Source organism: Haliotis cracherodii, unplaced genomic scaffold (genome assembly GCF_022045235.1).
Source record: "Haliotis cracherodii isolate W230 unplaced genomic scaffold, xgHalCrac1.p SCAF_4, whole genome shotgun sequence".
In the NCBI taxonomy this organism is placed as follows: Eukaryota; Metazoa; Mollusca; class Gastropoda; order Lepetellida; family Haliotidae; genus Haliotis; species Haliotis cracherodii.
The window spans coordinates 24,779,943-24,803,222 of NW_027266297.1; the positions used below are offsets into that span (position 1 = coordinate 24,779,943).

General features: G+C 44.2%; 1 protein-coding gene across 1 annotated transcript; it reads right to left on the reverse strand.

Moving 5' to 3' along the window:
• Window positions 1-1,012: 1,012 nt before the first annotated feature.
• Window positions 1,013-14,826, reverse strand: LOC139479882 (thyroid peroxidase-like). Its single transcript, XM_071262802.1, has 13 exons — window positions 14,761-14,826; window positions 13,604-13,685; window positions 12,146-12,267; window positions 11,505-11,669; window positions 9,308-9,365; window positions 8,929-9,017; window positions 7,360-7,467; window positions 6,440-6,532; window positions 4,766-5,230; window positions 3,547-3,745; window positions 3,176-3,345; window positions 1,853-1,955; window positions 1,013-1,135 (listed from the first exon to the last, which is right to left on the reverse strand). Exons 1-13 carry the CDS (start codon window positions 14,810-14,812, stop codon window positions 1,078-1,080), a joined length of 1,764 nt encoding a protein of 587 aa, XP_071118903.1. The 5' UTR covers window positions 14,813-14,826; the 3' UTR covers window positions 1,013-1,077.
• Between the last annotated feature and the right edge of the window lie 8,454 nt (window positions 14,827-23,280).

Below are 23,280 nucleotides of genomic sequence, written 5' to 3' on the forward strand. Positions count from 1 at the left end.
TGCGTCAGAGTGTGTGGATGGTGCGTCAGATTGTGTGGATGGTGCGTCAGTGTGTGTGGATGGTGTGTCAGAGTGTGGATGGTGTGTCAGAGTGTGTGGATGGTGCGTAAGGGTGTGAGGATGGTGCGCCAAGGTGTGTGGATGGTGCGTAAGGGTGTGAGGATGGTGTGTCAGGGTGTGTGGGTGGTTCGTCATTTTTTGGGGGATGGTACGCCAAGGTGTGAGGATGGTGTGTCAGGGTGTGAGGATCTTGTGTCAGGGTGTGTGAATGGTGCGTCAGGTTGTGTGGGTGGTGCGACAAGGTGTGTGGATGGTGCGCCAAGGTGTGCTACCGGTGTGCTCTGGTTTGCTACCGTTCCTGCATGTGACCATGACTTCGGCGCCTTCTGGTAGTCTAGTGGATAAGGCGTCAGTCAGGACAGCGGCAGTCGATGGTTCGATCTCCTTCCTACAATTCTGTTTAGAAAGCAAATACTCGCAAGAGGGGTACCCCGTGGGCACCAGGATCCGAATGGGCCCCGACCTCCCCAGAGTCGATTGTAAAAGGCCTCTTAATTGAACTGATGGCTGGGCGTTATGCCTCGGTTGATGGCAAGTGCCTATACGTTGCCTGTTTCATTTCTCTTATAAACAACTATTCTCGGCCTTTCCTGTGGCTATGACTTCTGTGTTGGTTTATGGGAACCGTCTCCGTCATCTGATGGACAGGGAGTCTGCCGGGGAGCGGAAAGACGGCCGTTCGACTCCCCGTCCGCCTCATACCAACAGATGTTAAAATATTATACTTGTTATTACCCTGGCGCTCGGCATTAATGTATATGGGAATGATATCTGAGTGGATTAGCGCTATAAGTCACCACCTATACAAACTATCTTTAAACCCCACTAAAACCCTATTTCTCCCCACCTCACCTGAAGCAGTATCACGATTGAGACCACAAAGAAATGACTTCACAAATGGGCGTACCACCAAGTGAAAAGCCTTAATACAACAAAGAAGATTGTTTGCTGCTGAAATAGTTTTTATTTCTTCCGGATACTAAGTGGTTGACATTACTGGAGAGTCTGTCAGGACAATTAGAATATGGAAAAGTCAATGTCGCCAAGACTGCTGCAGCTGATTTCTTCGTTAGACCTGAAATGATGCAAACGTTATTTTTTATTATCAGCAGGAACCACTGCCACCATATGTACACTTTTGCTTGTATTTTTCACAAACGTCTTCGTTACCCAGCCGATTAGATAAATATTTTCACAAAGGATAATATAGAAATTATGACAAGGAATAGTATGGATAGCAACTTATTTGGAGTAAGCAGGGTGCGAGAACATGACACACACAAACAAATACAAATGAATCTAGTTTAATTATAAATTTATAAGCAAAGCCAGTTGTATCTATATGTCATGTTCTCCCATCCTGCCATTCACTTGATCAAGGGGCGAGAAGTAGCCATGAAACGTTGTGTAAGTACAATAAAGAAGCTATTATCCATAACAGTATTCAAATCTTTGTCGTATCACGTCTCTTTTAGTAGTCATTGTCGTAATTATATGCAGTTTCCAAATGCTATAATAGACATTCTGCAACCAAACACGTTTTCTCGCTTTTATATGAAAATAATGAAGTGGAAATCTGTCAAGTTTGTAAAGTACTTGTTAAAGAAAATTTCTTGGTTCTAACATCGGTTTTCGGAAAATAAAATTGCTGAAAAATGCTTAAAAATTCCTCACAAAAGAAAGTTCGGCTAGATATGCAATTTGTATGTCTTGAACAAAAATCCGGGAAACACAGCGGTGAATTTAACCTCTGACACCAACCACGTATGCTGCAAGAGTAAAGTATTCTTACGTTGCGTCTGGGATGCTGAAGGCGTCGGGCTGGATGGATGTTATGCCGGTGTTGGTGCAGATCACACGAGACAGAGTTATTTTGTCGATCTCGGCTACTTGATCTGTAAAACGGTATGACAATATTGAACGTGCATCGAATGGGACGAACAGGGAACATGTGCATCATTCTGTCAAATAACATTTTGAATGCTTGTCGCAATGAGGGGCCGTTCTTTCCTAAATTCTGGCAAACAAACAAATACTCCAAACAGTGGTACAATACAACGTATGAACCCTGATTCGATAACACCCCAAGCTCCCCACTGTTGACGGTAAGAGGCCACTGTGCCTGTCGCAATGAGGGGTCGTTCTTTCCTAAATTTTGTCAAACAAGCAAATCCTCCCAAGAGGGGTACCCGGTAGTGACCCGGATCCGGTGCACCAGTGTTGATGGCAAGAAGCCACGGGATGGAGCCGATGGCGAGGCTGTGTGCCTCAGGTGGTGGCGTGTGACGTGCTACGATCAGAACCTAGGTACTAGTATCTGTTCCCTGTTTCTCAACAACTACGTTTCACAGATTTATATAAAAAACAGTTCAACACTTTAAATAATTACTAGAATATGTCTCGATGAATTATTTCGAACTGGATCAACTCCACAACACCCCTGGGCCCTCTTGCACAAAGCGATCTTAGCGCTGCGATGATCGTAACTCCCATACTCTGACCTAGACTAAAGACAGTCGTAGCGCTAAGATCGCTTTGTGCAAGAGGGCCCTGTCAATTGCCAATTTACCGATAACCGAGACCAACTGTTCGAGCATATGATGGATCTGTGAGTGTCGAATAGTGGGGTAAATCCCGTTCTATATTCACAAGAAATCTCTGCCAAATGCAGAGTCGATTGTACGATTACGAATATATCATGAACTCGTGTCTATAGATCAGATCCATACTCATCACACATACCGTATTCGACGTAATAAGCGCCCTGGGCGCTCTCGAAATTAAAAATAGGGGGCTCTTATTAGAGTTGAAAGACACATTTTTTGGTTTATGCTGACAGCCTGAAATGTTTATGTACGACAGATTTATTTTTCTATAATTTAATTGCCCATAATTAAGGGTGCATATAACAATCATATATTCGTGGATAATGTAACAAAAGAGCCAACACGTCCTCCAAGGTAACATTAAAGGACCCAAATGTGTATAGATCTAAAGTTTATCAACATTTAAGTAGGTGTTGTAAACAATCCTTGGACGGTTGCGAAACAATAGGAATACTCAAACGTTGTATTGGACCATGCCAGCATTTATCAGAGAAACCAACTTCACTTGCCTGCTGTGAAACCAAGAGTTGTATTGGTTGTCTCGTACCAGAATCGATCACCAGACCGTATGTCACTAAATTGCTGTCCCATTATGTAGGCAAAAGTTGGACCAACCACACCACCAGTAACAGGGGCCTCGTTCATACCACCTGCGTATAGGTCGATTTTGCTTGTGTCCCTGAAAATAGAGATGTTGTTATTAACCTTTGAAGGTACTTACGGGAATGATGCGATGATCAGGCCATTATCATAAATTTCAGCTTGTAATATCTTCAGGTCGACTGGTGGTAAATTTTGTTTTAATTTTATTCAAACCTATCAATCAGTACAACTAAAAAACAAAAAGGAACTGGTTTTGAAACATGGAGGAAACACTCACGTGTACACAGAAGAAGCGCATGAAGGGTTTGTTGGTGTTGTAATAGTGATCCCATTGTCGGTGGCGAACTGGATGGCCTTGTCCCGGAAGTCTGAGTAGGGGGGGAGGCCATGGTCCCGGCCTCGCTGAATGTTGAGGGACACGAGGTCTTTAGCCCCATCTACAGTCTGGACGTGCTCAAACAGATGGTCAGTTACACCTGCCAAAACAATATGTATCTAAGTAGGGATGCCACACGCGCTCAAACAGATGGTCAGTCACACCTGCCAAAACAATATGTATCTGAGCAGGAGTGCCAGACGCGCTCAAACAGATGATCAGTCACAATTGCCAAAACAATATGTCTCTGAACAGGAGTGCCAGGCGTGTTCGAACAGATGGTCAGTCACAACTGCCAAAACAATATGTATCTGAACAGAAGTGCCAGACGCGCTCAAACAGATGATCAGTCACACCTGCCAAAACAATATGTATCTGAGCAGGAGTGCCAGGCGTGTTCGAACAGATGATCAGTCACAACTGCCAAAACAATATGTATCTAAGCAGGGAATCCAGATGCACTCGTACATGCACGTCGCAGTATAAGTGCAATAATCTTGGACGCGACGTTCCGTGTGCGAAATACGCTACAGTCGGAAAGCGCACGTTAAATCTCCTATACCAGTCAGTCACGCGACGTTAAACCCCATTTCACCTCACCTCAATTATTATAGGGATGGAAAAGTAGCAATAGAGAAAGGAAAAACATACAATTTGTAGCCGAAAGAAGCCTCTAGACGAGTCTGTAGTAATGAAATATATGTTGTGGGGAGTCATATAGGCATGCAGAACAGGTAGGCTTAGTCTTGTGAAGGTCTTGTCAAGATTGTCACTGGTGGATTCGTCAAGCGGTCAGGCTCAGATTACATTATTAAGAATTAATGTCTGACATTGCCGAGGACGGATTCTATTCAGGGCTTCATCATTATTAAAATTGAGGTGACTATTTTTAAAGCTTGCACATTTTCTCAACAAGCTTTAAGAGGCTGTCCATAACGTTGATATCTCATATATGAAATAAAAGACTCGTGGTCGTTGTTTACTACTAAATAACCAGTATCCTCAACCAGAGATCCGGTTTCATATAGAACGATGATTATATATAATTGTTAAAATATCATCGAATTTTTAACCCAAATCGTTTCAGTAATAAACGATTTCAAAATGTTTTCGCACTCACCATTAGTAAACTTCTCATCGGACTTCTGATTCTTGGCCGCCAGGAGCCCCTCGAAGACCTCTTTGATGCCATTAGTTGCATAGGCTACATCCATGAACATATCCTCGATCTTGAGATTGGCGTTGTCCTTCACATTGTACGTTGCGCGGAGCTGAGAGTGGCCAAATCTGTTAGCAGCAGTAGCAAAGCTGTTGTACAGCCCTGGATCAACGGAAGCGTCATAGGAATACGTAGTGCCGAGATCAAAAGCATCGTAGAAATCGTTTCCAAGGATCAGAGGCAACCAGTCCTTGTAAGTGATATGTTGTATGGCAGCAATGACAATACGGCGAGCTTCCTGGTAGAGAAGTTCATCGTCCCAGTCAGTGTGTACATTGGCAAGACCCCCTGCAATCCTGTTATGTTCCTTTACCCACAGCGTGTGCGTGGCTGTCAGACCAGCGAAGACATTGACCCGCCAGTCGCCTGAAACAAGTGCGTTGGTTTGTTGTTTAACGCCGCACTCAGACATATTCAAACTACATATATGACGGCGGTTTGAAAATAATCGAGTCTGGACTAGACAATCCAGTGATTGACATCATGTGCCTCAATCTACTCAACTGGGACACGATGACATGCATCAACCAAGTCAGCGAGCTGATCCCGTTAATAGTCGCCTCTTATGACAAGCACGGGTTGCTCAAACCGGTTCTTCATGAAGGGCCTGTAACTGGTGATTGGGTGGCTGAAAAACGTAATGCGGTCTCAAGCATTTACCCCGGAATATGATTATCTATGACAGCAGGTCGCAGCCGTGTTTCCAAACTAGTGGACGACTGTTTCAAGTTTCCACTGTCTGTTCCTATGAGTGAGTGAGTGTGGTTTTACGCCGCTTTTAGCAATATTCCAGCAATATCACGGCGGGGGACACCAGAAATCACACATTTCAAGTACCTGCACAGTATAAAACGATTGTGTACAGTAATATGCCATAACGACTTAATATCCTTCAAAAATGTTTTTGATAGTGTAACGATATGATGCTTTATTATGCTTGAAAGTGAGATTGGCCAGTCGGATAGCAGAAATGCTAATCCTATATGAGCCTGTATACCGCCAGTAAAAATCCAAGATGGTTGTTATTTACTTAATGTGAGATCGTGCACCGTCAATAACAGTCATCTTGAATTATCCAACACCCACCTCACATATTTCACATGAAAATGTTGTTACTGAGATTATTATTCGACACTGTTTGGTATTTTAATTTCATTAATTGTGATGTGCAAAACACGTTAAAGTTTAGAAAGTTCAACGTTTGGCTCTAAGGTTTAAAGAGTAGTCTCCCTTTAACCCTTAACGTCAACGGTTGTAAGTATCAAGTTTTCATTTTAATAAAGATAGCAGATAGTGTAAAGGTTTCGGCATAATACATTCTGTATGCTTCTGCAGTTGTCATATTAGATCAGCAGAAACATTCTGCCGCCTGTCCAATATTTTTCTGCTCACCTAATATGACAGTATACGGCAACTGAAGACTCTATAACTGATAATATAACCCTTTTAGAAGCACCATTTTATTTCACAGATATTGTACTATGCGTCTAAATAATGAACAAACACGTCTTCTGCTTAATAAATATATTAATAATATATACTCATCCCATAAGAATGACATGTAAAAATACCTACCAGCATCCGGGCACTTATTCCCGGATCTCTGTAGGCAAAACGTCTTGTCGGAAGTTGGCAGGTTGTCGCCCCCAGAAGTGGTTTTCAGCAAACCTGCATGATGACAGAGCATGGTCAGGATTAAAGTGAACACAACCCTTTCTATAATCATAAGAAATATTTGCTTAAATCAGAGTCCGTTGTACGGTTCTGACAATGCCATAAGCATGTGTTTAAGAATCGCTCTCACAAAGTGATAATACAAGGTGTTCGCGAAAACAAACATGGCAACATGAGGTACAAGTCAAAATAAAGAATAGCACCAGGCGTCAAATTTGGAAATGTCAAACAACTTTTGTTTTATTTTCGAAGAAGAGCATGCCCGAGTGTACCTCAAAAGTATCCTGTTTGGCGCTCGGCATGAAGGGGCTAAAACAGGGACTGGTCGGCTCTGAGTCAGTATACTGTGTCTGAGTGGGGTATTCATGGTAAACTGAGGCATGGTATCTCAGTGTGCTGGCACTATAAATCGGCATCAGTCCGGACTAGTACAAGCAGCCACACACACACACACACACACACACACACACACACACACACACACACACACACACACACACACACACACACACACACAAACACACACACACACACACAAACACACACACACGTGCATGCACGTCGCTATATAAGTGCAATAACCTTGGACGCGACGTTAAACCCCATTTCACCTCACCACCTTGTTTAGTGTCTAAGGGAAACCGGCCGCCTTACCGACATCGTCTTCCCGTGTGCACAAATAGGGTCATGTTGTTTATTCAGATGTTATTTTGTTGATGTCATGTAACGATGCTGTGCGAAATGGATAAAATAGTATCATACACATACGTATTAATCACAGTTCCTGCACAGAATGCGTGGGTGTCTTAGATTATACTTACCATCTGATTTGGTTCTTAATTCGTCCGCCTCCTCAACTGAGCCACCGTAAACGGTGCTGGCGTCGATGTAGGAGGTGAGGATGTTGAACTGTTCCCGAGGTGACGTGTCTGTAGAACATGGTGAGGGGTGAGTGAGTAAATATATATTTGCAGAAAGAAGTGGAGGATAGTGGCAATCATCCTGACATTTCTGATCTATTATGGTATTGGCAACTGAAAATGGTATGCTCGGCTGGTGGGGAGTAAATTTAATTGGTTATGATGATTGGTTTGATGAGATTGTAGCGGAAAAGGGGTCGGGGTCACATTTGAAATTTGCCCTTGGCAGCCAAAGCCATTAACATCGGTGAGAGCAACACCGAGTTCATTAAGAGTGGTGGGTAGAATCTGACGTTGACGTATACGTCTGCCAAAGACGTTTCAGACATGTTCAAAAGAGAAAAGGTCAGGACCGAGTGTTGGTCATGGCATGACATGGATGTTTTGCTTTTGGAGGAATTGGGCAACAATCGTTGCACGATGAGCACGTGCATTATCATCTTGAAAGATGGAACGTGGTGGAATGTTGTCCTGATGGTATTGACCCGTGACTCTTTTATACCACCCACGCCACCATGGACCCACCCCCAAAATGATCATGCTGTACGACGAAAACATCCATAAAACGCCCAAACTCGATTCATTTGGTCATGGAAGTCTAGAGTTAACCTGGATTCTCCGGCAACATGACAATCCCAGTGTTGGCGTTCACTACATACTGACGCCACTGATTCAAATGACGTGCATGTAGGTTGTGGGATGACACATGGACGTCGGCCATGTACTCTCACACCAGTTGTCTGTTGCAACCAGTCTCTCATCTGTGTGGCAGTTTGCAACGGTTTTCTTAATGTCATCGTTTTAACTTATCTGTCCTGGGCTAGACAACAGTATTCTGACGTGTGCCCACCAGAAACATGGCATGTAAATGCTTTGCACGTTGCAAAACCTCGCGTGGTAAAAGTCTCATTCCTAAGTGACCGCCTCCGTGGTGTAGTGGACGGAGCGTCTGCCCGGAAAGCGGATTTCCGTTGTTCGATTCCCGGCTGCGCCACAATAAAAGACGTCAAAAGATGGCACTTGTTGTTATCCTTCCTGGCGCTCAGCATTACGAGATGAAACAAGGACTTTCTGGCATGGTATCTCAGTGGGCTAGCAGCCATAAAACCAGCATCAGTCCGGACGAGTGGAAACCCAATTTCACTTCACATCACTCTGACCTAAGTTCCGGTAGGGTCAACCGCGCTATGCTGACATTGATATAGCTAAACAATATGTTCAAATGATGTTAAACTCGCTAATGCGTTCCTTCTGTAACTTTGACAAACATGGAACAGTCGTATTAAATACTTTTTACAACGTATATCTTTAAGGTTCTATTTTTCTTGCTGTGACATTAAACTTAATCACGTCCATCTCAACAAAACTGAACATCACACAAAGAACGGAAAATTAAGGACGATAATATTCCATGAGGGTCTAGTGCAAGACTGTATACAACATCTGTAGTGGTAGATAAGTAATACTTACTATGTGGGGAGGCTGCAGAGCGGGTGAATGGCAGACATTCGTTAAAGTAACGATCTCCGGACGGTATAACGATAGGGAAGCAATTCCCACTGAAAATACAACATAGTTCGGCCTTAGATTCTTAAACTGTATCGTTCAAGGCTCAAACGAAATCTTTAGAAGATCAAATAACTCTATAACACTTTCACAAGATATATTTTGCAAAGATTGTTGTCGTGATGTGTACCAATAATGTCACGAGAATATCATATGTTTTGTACTCCAAAGGAAAAAAATAAATTATTATATAATATCGTTATCATATCGTTAGTTATATTGTATCGTTTTGTGTAGTGAATAGGAGCATATTCTCAAATATTGCTTATATGGAATGTCTTACTCAGAGTCGTAGTCGGGATGCTTGCCGTCGCTGTCCAATCCTGTACAGCATCCAGTTTCTAATAACAGATGAGAACATGACAATGAATTATATTGTGAACGGTTGTAGGTATTCTTGATCATAACGGGCCGAGTGGCGGGTAGCCCAGTGGCTAAAGCGTTCGCTCGTTACGCCGAAGACACGGGTTCGATTTCCGACATTGGTACAACGCGTGAAGCCCATTTTCTGGTGTCCCCCGCCGTGTTATTGCTGGAATATTGCTTAAAGCGGCGTAAAACCATACTCACTCACTCATAACGGGCCGATTGAGTGTATGACATTCACAGTGAGCAATGTGAGCAAAGGGGGAACATGAGAAAAGAGGAGAATATTATCTGAGATACAAGGTGAGTCAACATTATTGCCAAAAAGGTGTTTAGGGCGTGAGGGTGAAGTTAATATTCTTACATGTAGATGAGGTAAAGGTATATTGCTGCAGGTAGAAAGAGGTAAAGGGGATATAGTTGCAGGTAGAAAGAGGTAAAGGGGATATAGTTGCAGGTAGAAAGAGGTAAAAGGATATTGTTGTAGATAGAAAGAGGTAAAGGGGATTAGTTTTAGGTAGAAAGAGGTAAGGGTATATCCCTGCAGGTAGAAAGAGGTAAATGTGACATAGTTTTAGGTAGAAAGAGGTAAAGCGGATATTGTTGGAGGTAGAAAGAGGTAAAGGGGATATTGTTGTAGATAGAAAGAGGTAAAGGGGATATTGTTGTAGGTAGAAAGAGGTAAAGGGGATATAGTTGTAGGTAGAAAGAGGTAAAGCGGATATTGCTGTAGATAGAAGGAGGTAAAGGGGATATAGTTGCAGGTAGAAAGAGGTAAAGGGGATATAGTTGTAGATAGAAAGAGGTAAAGGTGATATTGTTGTAGGTAGAAAGAGGTAAAGGGGATATTGTTGTAGGTAGAAAGAGGTAAAGCGGATATTGTTGTAGGTAGAAAGAGGTAAAGGGGATATAGTTGTAGGTAGAAAGAGGTAAAGCGGATATTGTTGTAGATAGAAGGAGGTAAAGGGGATATGTAGATAGAAAGAGGTACAGGGGATATTGTTGTAGATAGAAAGAGGTACAGGGACATTGTTGTAGGTAGAAAGAGTTAAAGGGGATATTGTTGTAGATGGAAAGAGGTACAGGGACATTGTTGTAGGTAGAAAGAGTTAAAGGGGACATTGTTGTAGATGGAAAGAGGTACAGGGACATTGTTGTAGGTAGAAAGAGTTAAAGGGGATATTGTTGTAGATAGAAAGAGGTACAGGGACATTGTTGTAGGTAGAAAGAGTTAAAGGGGATATTGTTGTAGATGGAAAGAGGTACAGGGACATTGTTGTAGGTAGAAAGAGTTAAAGGGGATATTGTTGTAGATAGAAAGAGGTACAGGGACATTGTTGTAGGTAGAAAGAGTTAAAGGGGATATTGTTGTAGATGGAAAGAGGTACAGGGACATTGTTGTAGGTAGAAAGAGTTAAAGGGGACATTGTTGTAGATGGAAAGAGGTACAGGGACATTGTTGTAGGTAGAAAGAGGTAAAGGGGACATTGTTGTAGGTAGAAAGAGTTAAAGGGGATATTGTTGTAGATAGAAAGAGGTACAGGGACATTGTTGTAGGTAGAAAGAGTTAAAGGGGATATTGTTGTAGATAGAAAGAGGTACAAGGGATATTGTAGATAGAAAGAGGTAAAGGGACATTGTTGTTGGTAGAAAGAGGTAAAGGGGACATTGTTGTAGATAGAAAGAGGTAAAGGGGATATTGTTGTAGATGGAAAGAGGTAAAGGGGATATTGTTGTAGATAGAAAGAGGTAAAGGGGATATTGTTGTAGATAGAAAGAGGTAAAAGGGATATTGTTGTAAGTAGAAAGAGGTAAAGGGATATAGTTCTAGACAGAAAAAGGTATAAGAATTTTTTATTACAGGCAAAAAGAAATAATTAAAGAAAGGTAGAAAGAGGTCAGGGGAATATTCTTGATATGAAGAGAATATTTTTGTAGATAAAAAGAGGTTTTGGCCATATTGATGTAGACAGAAAGAGATCAAGTTAATAATGTTGCAATCAGAAAGAGATAAAGGATATATTGTCTCAGATAGAAAGAAGTAAAGGGGATATTGTTGCAGGAAGGAAAATAACAATGGAGTAATAATTGGTTGAATATTTAAACTTTCTTACTCTTTGTCTTTGGTGTGCCAGCAAAATCGTGAGCCATGAACTGCCCCCACTGCATGACAAGCTGGTTCTGCGTTGGCTCCAGACTACTGTCACTGTCGGCGGAGAAACACCCAACACTAACCGCCCTGGCGCTAGGTAGACCATTCAACTGAGGTTTTCCTGTAGCTGTTAGTGAAATTAAATTAACTCGTTCAGTTATATGTGGAGACCTACATGGATACACATATAAAAATGTATATAATTACCATCTTTATGAACGATATTGAAGTTTCAAAACAGAATATCGTTGAAATTTAATGTGAACATTTAAAGTAAATGACAAAAGATTGGCACTGGGTAGACCCTTCAATTGTAGCTATAAGTGACATTAACTCGTTCAGGTATATATGGAGATCTTCATGTAAACATGTATATATAAATACCGTCTTAATTAATTACATTGAAGCTTTAAAACAAATGTATTGTTGAAATTTATTGTTTACATTTAAAGTAAATAACAAATTTTAAAATAGTTCAATGAAAATTGTGATTCATAGAAAATATGTACCATTTACACATTGAGTTGAAAATAAAGTTTTATGTAATTTTACTTAAGCATAAAGTACTTTCATATTTCTAAACCCATTTTTACAGACACATACCGTCATCATAGTCTGGGGCGATGAGTCTCCTCATGTCCTGTAGAGGCGCTCCCCATCCTGGGTTGTTGAGGTTGTTGCAGATTCCACTTTCTGGGCGGAAGATGAAGTCGTCCACGCAGACGCTGGAGTCAGGTAATCAGGTATCAGGTGAAATAAGCAACAAGTGCACACTTTCAACTAGAGTTTGGTGCAAACATAATTAGCAGGTACAATTGCGCTTGTCAAATAGTGTTACTCTCATATTTACGACATTTATTAATTTCAACACTTTCATATTTTCACTATGTTTTTACAATATCCAGTGTGATTAATTTTAACTTATCGACAATTTACCATTCCTTGGATTTTTGTGAGAGGCAGAATATTTGTTCCAGCATGTCCAGACAAGGCTTACATGTTTTTTCTAACAAACTCTGGCTATTAGGTCTACGGGGTGTCTAGCCGGTTGAGCCACATTTAAAAAATGACTAATGCCGAATGCGCCACATTTTCAACTGTGTGCATTTCACCTAATCTAGCCGGTAATTAATTAATCAGATTACCGATACCGTTAAATGAGTGTCCCACATTTGAATTGAGTAAACGTTCTTAATTGACATTGAGCTAATCCTGTTATTCATAACATATTTAAGTGACGTCCTGTTCACTCCATGTCAGAACCATGGCAAATGCACTGGTTCAAATAAAGTTCATTGAAAGTGGCAGAGGAGGCGTCATTTTGTACTATGATGGCTTTAAGTTTCGGTGTAAGAGCAGTCGTGGTGAAAGAAAAAAACTGGTCCTGTATTGTCAAGGAGTGCACTGCAAGGATCACAACTCAGGGTGAGTTGCTCCACGCCACCTCGTCACAAGGTGGGTGATGTGTGGCTTGATGCCAGTGATTTGGAATCACTTCGACAACCAAGGCCACCGTACCAACAATCACCTAGAAGGGTGGCACAACAAGATAAAGAGACTTGTCAAGAAGTGCCACCCGAAGTGCCGATCTACGAGGTAGTGAAGTTCTTTCAGCGGGAGCAGTCACTCACAGAGGTTGCAGTCCTGAAATCCACTCAGCAGTGGTCAGAACCTTCACGAAGAAGGAAGTACAATTCATTACACAATCGTGACCTGTAATGTGACAATGTAATATGACCTGTCATGATATCCATCAATGTAATGTTGAATATATTATCCCTGTTATGATCTGAATAAAAAATGAAAAACAAGACTTATTTTGTTAAATACGGTAACCTGTTAGAATCACAAAGCATATTTTGACAGCATAGCCACGAGAGCCACATTCCACAATCACGCGACCGTAACCATTGCCACTGTATTTGTGTACTACAAGTGTTATTTTGAAACTACTTGAACATCTGACATCAAACAAAGGAGTTTCGTCTAACATATAGTTTTATAAATGTCCATGTTATTTCAAATTTACACAACAGTGACGTATCGCATCCAACAACCTACCTGACCCTTGAGCTAAGGCGACCCTTCTCCCGAGTGACAATCTCTGTAATTTTCGTTCCAGGGTGCCACACTCTCTCAGAAGCTGCAAAAAGACCAAAGACATTTCGAAGGGTACAATGCAAAGACCAGCTGATTTTGGCCTACTATTGTCCACACAAAGAAACAATTATTGGTATAGTCCATGTAAATGTAAAATGTCTCTAAGCTCTCATGGGGCGCATAGTTGTTTTGTTAGTCCGGTAAAATCTACTGAGTGAGTGAGTTTGGTTTAACAGTATTCCAGTTATATCACGGCGTGTCAGCTTAATGTGGGAGGTAGGCCGAAGTGATGCAGGTCTCAGACGTTTACGACTTCGGTTAAACCCAAGAGCACGGGTATGGTGCTGACTTACCCAGAAATATAATCGGGGCGAACCGGGATTTGAACCCACAATTATAGGTGTCTGGCGTGCCAAAGGGCAACTATGCACAGCGAATCGCGGCGCCTTAGACGACTGGGCTACCTGTGCCCCCTAGTCCGGTAATCTATATGACAAAGACCCCAAGAATACAGGTCCAGGAATGCCAGCGTTCGCCCCGATTATGATTCGTAGCTTGGACAGCTGCATTGTACAAGTCTTCATTGGATTCACCAAATTGGCAATCGTCTTCTTTTTCTGTCTTTCTATTGACATTCCTCCAAAACATGCTGCTACACCGTGATGTAGTTGAAGTGATGTCTAAAGCGGCCTTAAACCAAGACATACTTTTGACATTGCTGACTAAAGAATAAAATTTGATATCCTAGACACACAAGAGATTCAGTTTGGAAACAATAATAACCACCTCAGTATAAAACCTGATTAGTGATGCCATTTCAATGTGTTGTCATTCGCAACCGATGACGTCTCAAGAGTCTGCAAATCATTGTACTACACATTTATTGTAGCGATATATCCTTGGAGATATCACTTCATCTCACTCAAGATATATCCCAAGATAAATCTACATCTCAGAGCAAATTAAATAAGGATAAGATATATGGATGAGCAACTTCTTTATTACAATTAGGAGCGACGTTTCGGTGTAGGTTCTAACACCGTTCAGAGCAAATGGAACGGTAGGAAAAAGATCATTTCGAATTATAAAAATAAAATTGATACATAAACAATACTTACACGCAGCAACAACCCCCAAAACGCAAACACTGATGAATGTATAGAGTAGCATTGTGTAAAAAGTCTTCAACCACTGTGTCAGGTAAATTCACTCCGGTATATATAGTCATTAGAAGAATAGCCAAAGATAACAACGTGTCGCATTATTATTACATATCCCTCATTTTGTTTCGCTTTTGTCTTCTTCAGAAACTTCTAGTTTTTAAAAAACTTGAATACTGTCGTGTTTTTTAATTAAAACGAAATAAAATTGAAGTTTGGGATATCTGGAATGATTAATAATGGAGATCTTTCACAATACCATATCGATTGCTTTACAGTCAGTCATATCAGTAGGGACATATCACCTAATTAATGGAAACATTTCAGTATGTTTTGTGATGTCTTTGCTAATTAAACGCAGATACTGTTGAAATACTTGGTATGGTTTTTGTTGGCTGCTAAAATAAGTGGAAAGTTAATTCTGATTCAATTCAAAAAGGTATTGAAAAAAACTTGTACATTATTCTGGTGCGCTGTGGTGTATCACTGTCGACTGTGACTCAGGTGATGTTACAATTTTGTATGTGTGTGTGTGTGTATCCTTTCTCTGTGTGTGTGTGTCCTCTGTGTGTGTCCTCTGTGTGTGTGTGCGTGCGTGCGTGCATGTGTTTGTATGTGTGTGTGTATCCTTTCTCTGCGTGCGTGCGTGCGTGCATGCGTTTGTGTATCCTTTCTGTGTGTGTACGTGTGTGTGTGTGTGTGTGTGCGCGCGCGCGCGTGTGTGTGTGCGTGAGTGTGCGTGTGTGTATGTGCGTGTGCGTGTGCGTGTGTGTGCGTGTGCGTGTGTGTGCGTGTGCGTATGTCTTCATTACAATTATAACGTATGAACAAGAGATCCTATATGATCACATGATTACTATGATCAGTATTTATTAACCATAGTTTGCTGTAACTATCAGTGACGATGATTTGCTCTGAAAAAAAGAGAGAGAAATTAAATGTTACTTTCTTAAAAAATAACTGTTACACTTTGTGTGAAACAAACGAGTCTAAGTTTGTCTTCATTCACTTTGTCTTCATTCACTTTGTCTTCATTCACATTACTGGAATATTTTCTGTAAATATTCAAACATTCAATATTTAAAATACATGACAATGAAAAGCCCTTTTTCAGTACTAACACTGTGGTAATGGCAGCCCACATGGCAAGGTTTCACACTGGTTCATATCTTCAGATGCATCTGGTCACCTTGCATTTTCATTGTCTAATTTTGTTGAAAAAAAACGAAATAAATCTGGAGTTTCGTATATGTGGAAGGACTGACAACAATGGCAGTCATATCTGTGGCCTCGCAGTCCCCAATTATGTCGGTACATATGAATAAAGTGACAAACCCTTTCCATATCTCAATGGAAATCCCTGCATGAAGCAGAGTCGATATGCTAATAAATGGCTACATTCCAGTTAACGTTTGTTAATTAAACGCAAAAACTGTTGATGAATCTTTTGCCAGGTGTGGTCATTGTTTGTTGCTTAATAACAGATTCAAAAGGTTATTAAAAAAATGTTCTTGTTCGACGTGGTGTATTACTGTCAACTGTGGCACAAATGATTGGGGCTTGGAGGGTGTGTCTGTGTGTGTCTGTGTGTGTGTGTGTGCGTGTGCGTGCGTGCGTGCGTGCGTACGTGCGTGCGTGCGTGTGTGACCAGGTGCATCACTGTAACATCTTTCTTGCCATTGACACCAATATTAATGTAACCGGGTGGTTTAGTGATGCCAGTAGTTTAAATATATATTCAAGAAATGAAGTCCTTGAGGAAATATATACAAAGAGTTAAAATATACAACATTACTACACAAACACATAAAACATTACAATTATAACGTATGAACAAGAGATCTTATATGATCACATGGTTACTACGATCAGTATTTATTAACCATCGTTTGCTTTAACTATCAGTGACGATGATTTGCTTTGAAGTAAACTGTAAAACAAAGGTTATATATATATTTGTGTGAGTGTGTGTCTAATTGTGTGTTGAGTTTGTGTGTGTCTCAATGTGTGCGTCTTTCTGTACGCCTGAATGTATGTGTGTGTTTGCGTGCGTGCGTGCGTGCGTGCGTGCGTGTGTGTGTGTGTGTGTGTGTGTGCATTTTCAAGAATCATCATGGGTTGGGCAAAGCGGACTCTCTAAATAGACATAACTCCAAGCGGAAAGAAGTGTAAGACATTGTTTTACTGACACAGCAACTTATTTGATAGCATCGCATGTTCATCACTGATAACAATGTAGGATGATATCTATGTCCGGTTTAGCTGAAGATATCATTTCCATAAGCATTAAAAATCCAGTATACTGTTACGAGTATAACATAGCGTGTGATTGAGAATGACTGTCACATACCGATGATGTTACGTGTTTGCAACAAGGTGGAGCCTCTGGAATACTGCTTGACACAGAGGGAAAGTTTGTCATACAGCCATTTTGACACTTTGTTGTCACCGAATCTATATGCATAGATCTAAATATGATACAGATGGAGCGGTCTCAATGGTCTCCTTTGATTCTAGCTCATGTGGGTAAATCAGTGGAAGGCAACTTGCTATTTGACCACTGTTGACCATCACACCATCAGATTATCGATATACCTCAAGCTAAAGTTAAATCTCTCAGTCGGATTCTCTTGAATAGTTTTTGCCAATCCGAGCAGACATTCCCGAGGCAGTTAATAAAGCAACACATCAGCAAGGACGGGAGCACAATTAGTGCCCACTGGGATGCCTACTTCTTGCCTACATGTTTTAGCCATGAATTTTGCATGGATGTTCAGCATCTCACACATTGTTTTCTCAGTAAACTTCAGATGACATTTGCTTTCATTCTTGACAAATTGTCCTGAACCTGCAGGTAAAGATCTAACTATATATTGATGATCATCACGTTTAGTGACAAATGCCCCATGGATCGTGCGTAAGAATGGGTGAAGAGGTGCGTCAGAGTGTGGATGGTGCGTCAGAATGTGGAAGGTGCGTCAGAGTGTTGATGGCGCGTCAGAGTGTGGATGGTGCGTCAGAATGTGGATGGTGCGTCAGAATGTGGATGGTGCGTCAGAGTGTGGATGGTGCGTCAGAATGTGGATGGTGCGTCAGAGTGTGGATGGTGCGTCAGAGTGTGGATGGTGCGTCAGAATGTGGAAGGTGCGTCAGAGTGTTGATGGTGCGTCAGAGTGTTGATGGTGCGTCAGAATGTGGATGGTGCGTCAGAGTATGGATGGTGCGTCAGAATGTGGATGGTGCGTCAGAGTGTGGATGGTGCATCAGTGTGTGGATGGCGCGTCAGTGTGTGGATGGTACGTCAGTGTGATGAAGGTGCGTCAGAATGGTTGAAGAGGTGAGTCAGAGTGTGGATGGTGCTTCAGAGTGTGGATGGTGCGTCAGTGTGTGGATGGTGCGTCAGAGTGTGGATGGTGCCTCAGAGTGTGGATGGTGCGTCAGAGTGTGGATGGTGCGACAGTGTGTGGATGGTGCGTCAGACTGTGGATGGTGCGTCAGAGTGTGGATGGTGCCTCAGAGTGTGGATGGTGCCTCAGAGTGTGGATGGTGCGTCAGAGTGTGGATGGTGCCTCAGAGTGTGGATGGTGCGTCAGAGTGTGGATGGTGCGTCAGACTGTGGATGGTGCGTCAGAGTGTGGATGGTGCGTCAGAGTGTGGATGGTGCGTCAGAGTGTGGATGGTGCCTCAGAGTGTGGATGGTGCGTCAGAGTGTGGATGGTGCGTCAGAGTGTGGATGGTGCGTCAGAGTGTGGATGGTGCGTCAGAGTGTGGATGGTGCGACAGTGTGTGGATGGTGCGTCAGTGTGTGGATGGTGCGTCAGAGTGTGGATGGTGCCTCAGAGTGTGGATGGTGCGTCAGAGTGTGGATGGTGCGTCAGTGTGAGGAAGGTGCGTCAGAATGGTTGAAGAGGTGCCTCAGACTGTGGATGGTGCCTCAGAATGGGTGAAGAGGTGCATCAGAGTGTGGATGGTGCGTCAGTGTGTGGATGGTGCGTCAGAGTGTGGATGGTGCGTCAGAATGTGGATGGTGCGTCAGTATGTTGATGGTGCGTCAGAGTGTGGATGGTGCGCCAGAATGTGGATGGTGCGTCAGAGTGTGGATGGTGCGTCAGAGTGTGAATGGTGCGTCAGAGTGTGGATGGTGCGTCAGAGTGTGGATGGTGCGTCAGTGTGTGGATGGCGCGTCAGAGTGTGGATGGTACGTCAGTGTGAGGAAGGTGCGTCAGAATGGGTGAAGAGGTGAGTCAGAGTGTGGATGGTGCTTCAGAGTGTGGATGGTGCGTCAGTGTGTGTATGGTGCGTCAGAGTGTGGATGGTGCGTCAGAGTGTGGATGGTGCTTCAGAGTGTGGATGGTGCGTCAGTGTGTGTATGGTGCGTCAGAGTGTGGATGGTGCGTCAGTGTATGGATGGTGCGTCAGTGTGTGGATGGTGCGTCAGAGTGTGGATGGTGCCTCAGAGTGTGGATGGTGCGTCAGAGTGTGGATGGTGCGTCAGAGTGTGGATGGTGCGTCAGAGTGTGGATGGTGCGTCAGTGTGTGGATGGTGTGTCAGTGTGTGGATGGTGCGTCAGTGTGTGGATGGTGCGTCAGAGTGTGGATGGTGCGTCAGTGTGTGGATGGTGCGTCAGAGTGTGGATGGTGCGTCAGAGTGTGGATGGTGCGTCAGTGTGTGGATGGTGCGTCAGAGTGTGGATGGTGCGTCAGTGTGTGGATGGTGCGTCAGAGTGTGGATGGTGAGTCAGAGTATGGATGGTGCGTCAGAATGTGGATGGTGCGTCAGTGTGTGGATGGTGCGTCAGTGTGTGGATGGTGCGACAGTGTGTGGATGGTGCGTCAGTGTGTGGATGGTGCGTCAGAATGTGGATGGTGCGTCAGACTGTGGATGGTGCGTCAGAGTGTGGATGGTGCGTCAGAGTGTGGATGGTGCGTCAGAGTGTGGATGGTGCGTCAGTGTGTGGATGGTGCGTCAGTGTGTGGATGGTGCGTCAGAGTGTGGATGGTGCGTCAGAGTGTGGATGGTGCCTCAGAGTGTGGATGGTGCGTCAGAGTGTGGATGGTGCGTCAGAGTGTGGATGGTGCGACAGTGTGTGGATGGTGCGTCAGTGTGTGGATGGTGCGTCAGAGTGTGGATGGTGCGTCAGTGTGTGGATGGTGCGTCAGAGTGTGGATGGTGAGTCAGAGTATGGATGGTGCGTCAGAATGTGGATGGTGCGTCAGTGTGTGGATGGTGCGTCAGAATGTGGATGGTGCGTCAGTGTGGGAGGTGCCTCAGAGTGTGGATGGTGCGTCAGTGTGTGGATGGTGCCTCAGAGTGTGGATGGTGCGTCAGAGTGTGGATGGTGCGTCAGAGTGTGGATGGTGCGTCAGAATGTGGATGGTGCGTCAGAGTCTGGATGGTGCGTCAGAGTCTGGATGGTGCGTCAGTGTGTGGATGGTGCGTCAGAGTGTGGATGGTGTGTCAGAGTGTGGATGGTGTGTCAGAGTGTGGATGGTGCGTCAGTGTGTGGATGGTGCCTCAGAGTGTGGATGGTGCGTCAGAATGTGGATGGTGCGTCAGAGTGTGGATGGTGCGTCAGAGTGTGGATGGTGCGTCAGTGTGTGGATGGTGCGTCAGAGTGTGGATGGTGCGTCAGAGCGTGGATGGTGCGTCAGTGTGTGGATGGTGCGTCAGAGTGTGGATGGTGCGTCAGAGTGTGGATGGTGCGTCGGAGTGTGGATGGTGCGTCGGAGTGTGGATGGTGCCTCAGAGTGTGGATGGTGCGTCAGTGTGTGGATGGTGCGTCAGAGTGTGGATGGTGCCTCAGAGTTTGGATGGTGCGTCAGAGTGTGGATGGTGCGTCAGTGTGTGGATGGTGCGTCAGAGTGTGGATGGTGCGTCAGTGTGTGGATGGTGCGTCAGTGTGTGGATGGTGCGTCAGTGTGTGGATGGTGCGTCAGAGTGTGGATGGTGCGTCAGTGTGTGGATGGTGCGTCAGAGTGTGGATGGTGCGTCAGAGTGTGGATGGTGCCTCAGAGTGTGGATGGTGCGTCAGTGTGTGGATGGTGCGTCAGAGTGTGGATGGTGCCTCAGAGTGTGGATGGTGCGTCAGAGTGGGGATGGTGCGTCAGTGTGTGGATGGTGCGTCAGAGTGTGGATGGTGCGTCAGAGTGTGGATGGTGTGTCAGAGTGTGGATGGTGCGTCAGTGTGTGGATGGTGCGTCAGAGTGTGGATGGTGCCTCAGAGTGTGGATGGTGCGTCAGAGTGTGGATGGTGTGTCAGTGTGTGGATGGTGCGTCAGAGTGTGGATGGTGCGTCAGAGTGTGGATGGTGCGTCAGAGTGTGGATGGTGCGTCAGAGTGTGGATGGTGCGTCAGTGTGTGGATGGTGCGTCAGAGTGTGGATGGTGCGTCAGAGTGGGGATGGTGCGTCAGAATGGGTGAAGAGGTGAGTCAGAGTGTGTGGATGGTGCGTCAGAGTGTGGGACGTGCGTCAGAGAGTGTGAGTGATGCGTGTGGATGGTGCGTCAGAGTGTGGAAAGTGTGTCAGAGTGAGATGTTGCAACAGTTTGTGTGGATAGTGTGTTAGAGTGTGGATACTGCGACAGTGTGTGTGGATGGTGCGTCAGAGAGGGTGAGTGGTGCGTGTGGATGATGCGTCAGAGTGTGGATGTTTCGACAGTGTGTGTGGGTGGTGCCTCAGACTGTGGATGGTGCGTCAGAGAGGGTGAGTGGTGAGTGTGGATGATGCGTCAGAGTGTGGAAAGTGTGTCAGCATGTGTGGATAATTTGTCAGAGTGTGGATGTTGCGACAGTGTGTGTGGGTGGTGCGTCAGAGAGGGTGAGTGGTGCGTGTGGATGATGCGTCAGAGTGTTGACAGTGTGTCAGCGTGTGTGGATAGTGTGTCAGAGTGTGGATGTTGCGACAGTGTGTGTGGGTGGTGCGTCAGAATGGGTGAGTTGTGCGTGTGGATGATGCGTCAGAGTGTGGACAGTTTGTCAGCATGTGTGTATAGTGTGTCAGAGTGGGATGTTGCGACAGTGTGTGTGGGTGGTGCGTCAGAATGGGTGAAGAGGTGCCTCAGAGTGTGGATGTTGCGACAGTGTGTGTGGGTGGTGCATCAGAGAGGATGAGTGGTGCGTGTGGATGATGCGTCAGAGTGTTGACAGTGTGTCAGCGTGTGTGGATAATGTGTCAGGGTGGGATGTTGCGACAGTGTGTGTGGATGGTGCGTCAGAATGGGTGAAGAGGTGCCTCAGAGTGTGGATGGTGCGTCAGTGTGTGTGGATGGTGCGTCAGAGAGGGTAAGTGGTGCGTGTGGATGGTGCTTCAGAGTGTGGAAAGTGTGTCAGCATGTGTGGATAGTGTGTCAGAGTGTGGATGTTGCGACAGTGTGTGTGGGTGGTGCGTCAGAGTATGTGAATGGTGCGTCCGAGTGTGAATGGAGTGGGTATTATTATAAGGTTAAAATGCGTCTCAAAAACATCAGAAAATGGTAACAAATAGTAACAAACCAAACCGTTGATAGACAAAGAAAGGTTAGACTCGACTCCTTTGAAAAGATACGTGCAGCACCAATAGTAGTGCGCGGTTTTGGCAGTGACTGAGGCGAGCGATACCACTCTGTTTGTCCAGCCCTTGACGATTCCAGCCTGACTTATGTAGAGTGAGTGAGTGAGTATGGTTTTACGCCGCTTTTAGCAATATTCAAGCATTATCACGGCGGGGGACACCAGAAATGGGCTTCACACATTGTACCTATGTCGGGAATCGAACCCGGATCTTCAGCGTGAGGAGCGAACGCTATAACCACTAGGCTACCCGACCGCCCCTGTCTTATGTAGAAGTTGTATTTGAAGATGAACTGGAGTGTTATGAAAAGTATGTGAGTATAACCTATGTTTTGTGTTTACTCCTGGTGGGTGCAAGGGCCGGTATATGTGGTTGATAGAGACAGTTCGGAGTAAGAGTCGATAGACCAATCACTCTTTGAGTAAGATGATCCCATTCTGACCAAGCGAGCTACCAAGTCATGGCTTACCTTGCCTATGACAACACGGAACGACAATAACATAGGTAACTGTAACAGGGCTCAGTTAACCCCCAAACGCAGTTACGACAGTATCAAAGGGTGTATGTGCGTGGATGGTGTGCGTGTGAAAAGGTCGGTGTGTAGATGGTGTGTAAGAGCGTATATTTGGTATGTCACAGCGTGGATGGTATTTCAGAGTGCGTGGATGGTATTTCAGAGTGCGTGGATGGTGTTCGATTGAAGGTGTCAATGTGTGAATGGTAAGTCAGAGTGCGTGAATGATACTTTTGTGAAGGTGACGGTGTGTGTGGATGGTATATCAGAGTACGTGGATGGTGTTCGTGTGAAGGCGTCAGTGTGTAGATAGTATATCAAAATGTGTGGATGGTATTTCAGAGTGTGAGGATGGTGTTCGTGTCAGGATGTCAGTGTGTGGATAGTATATCAGAGTGCTTGGATGGTGTTCGT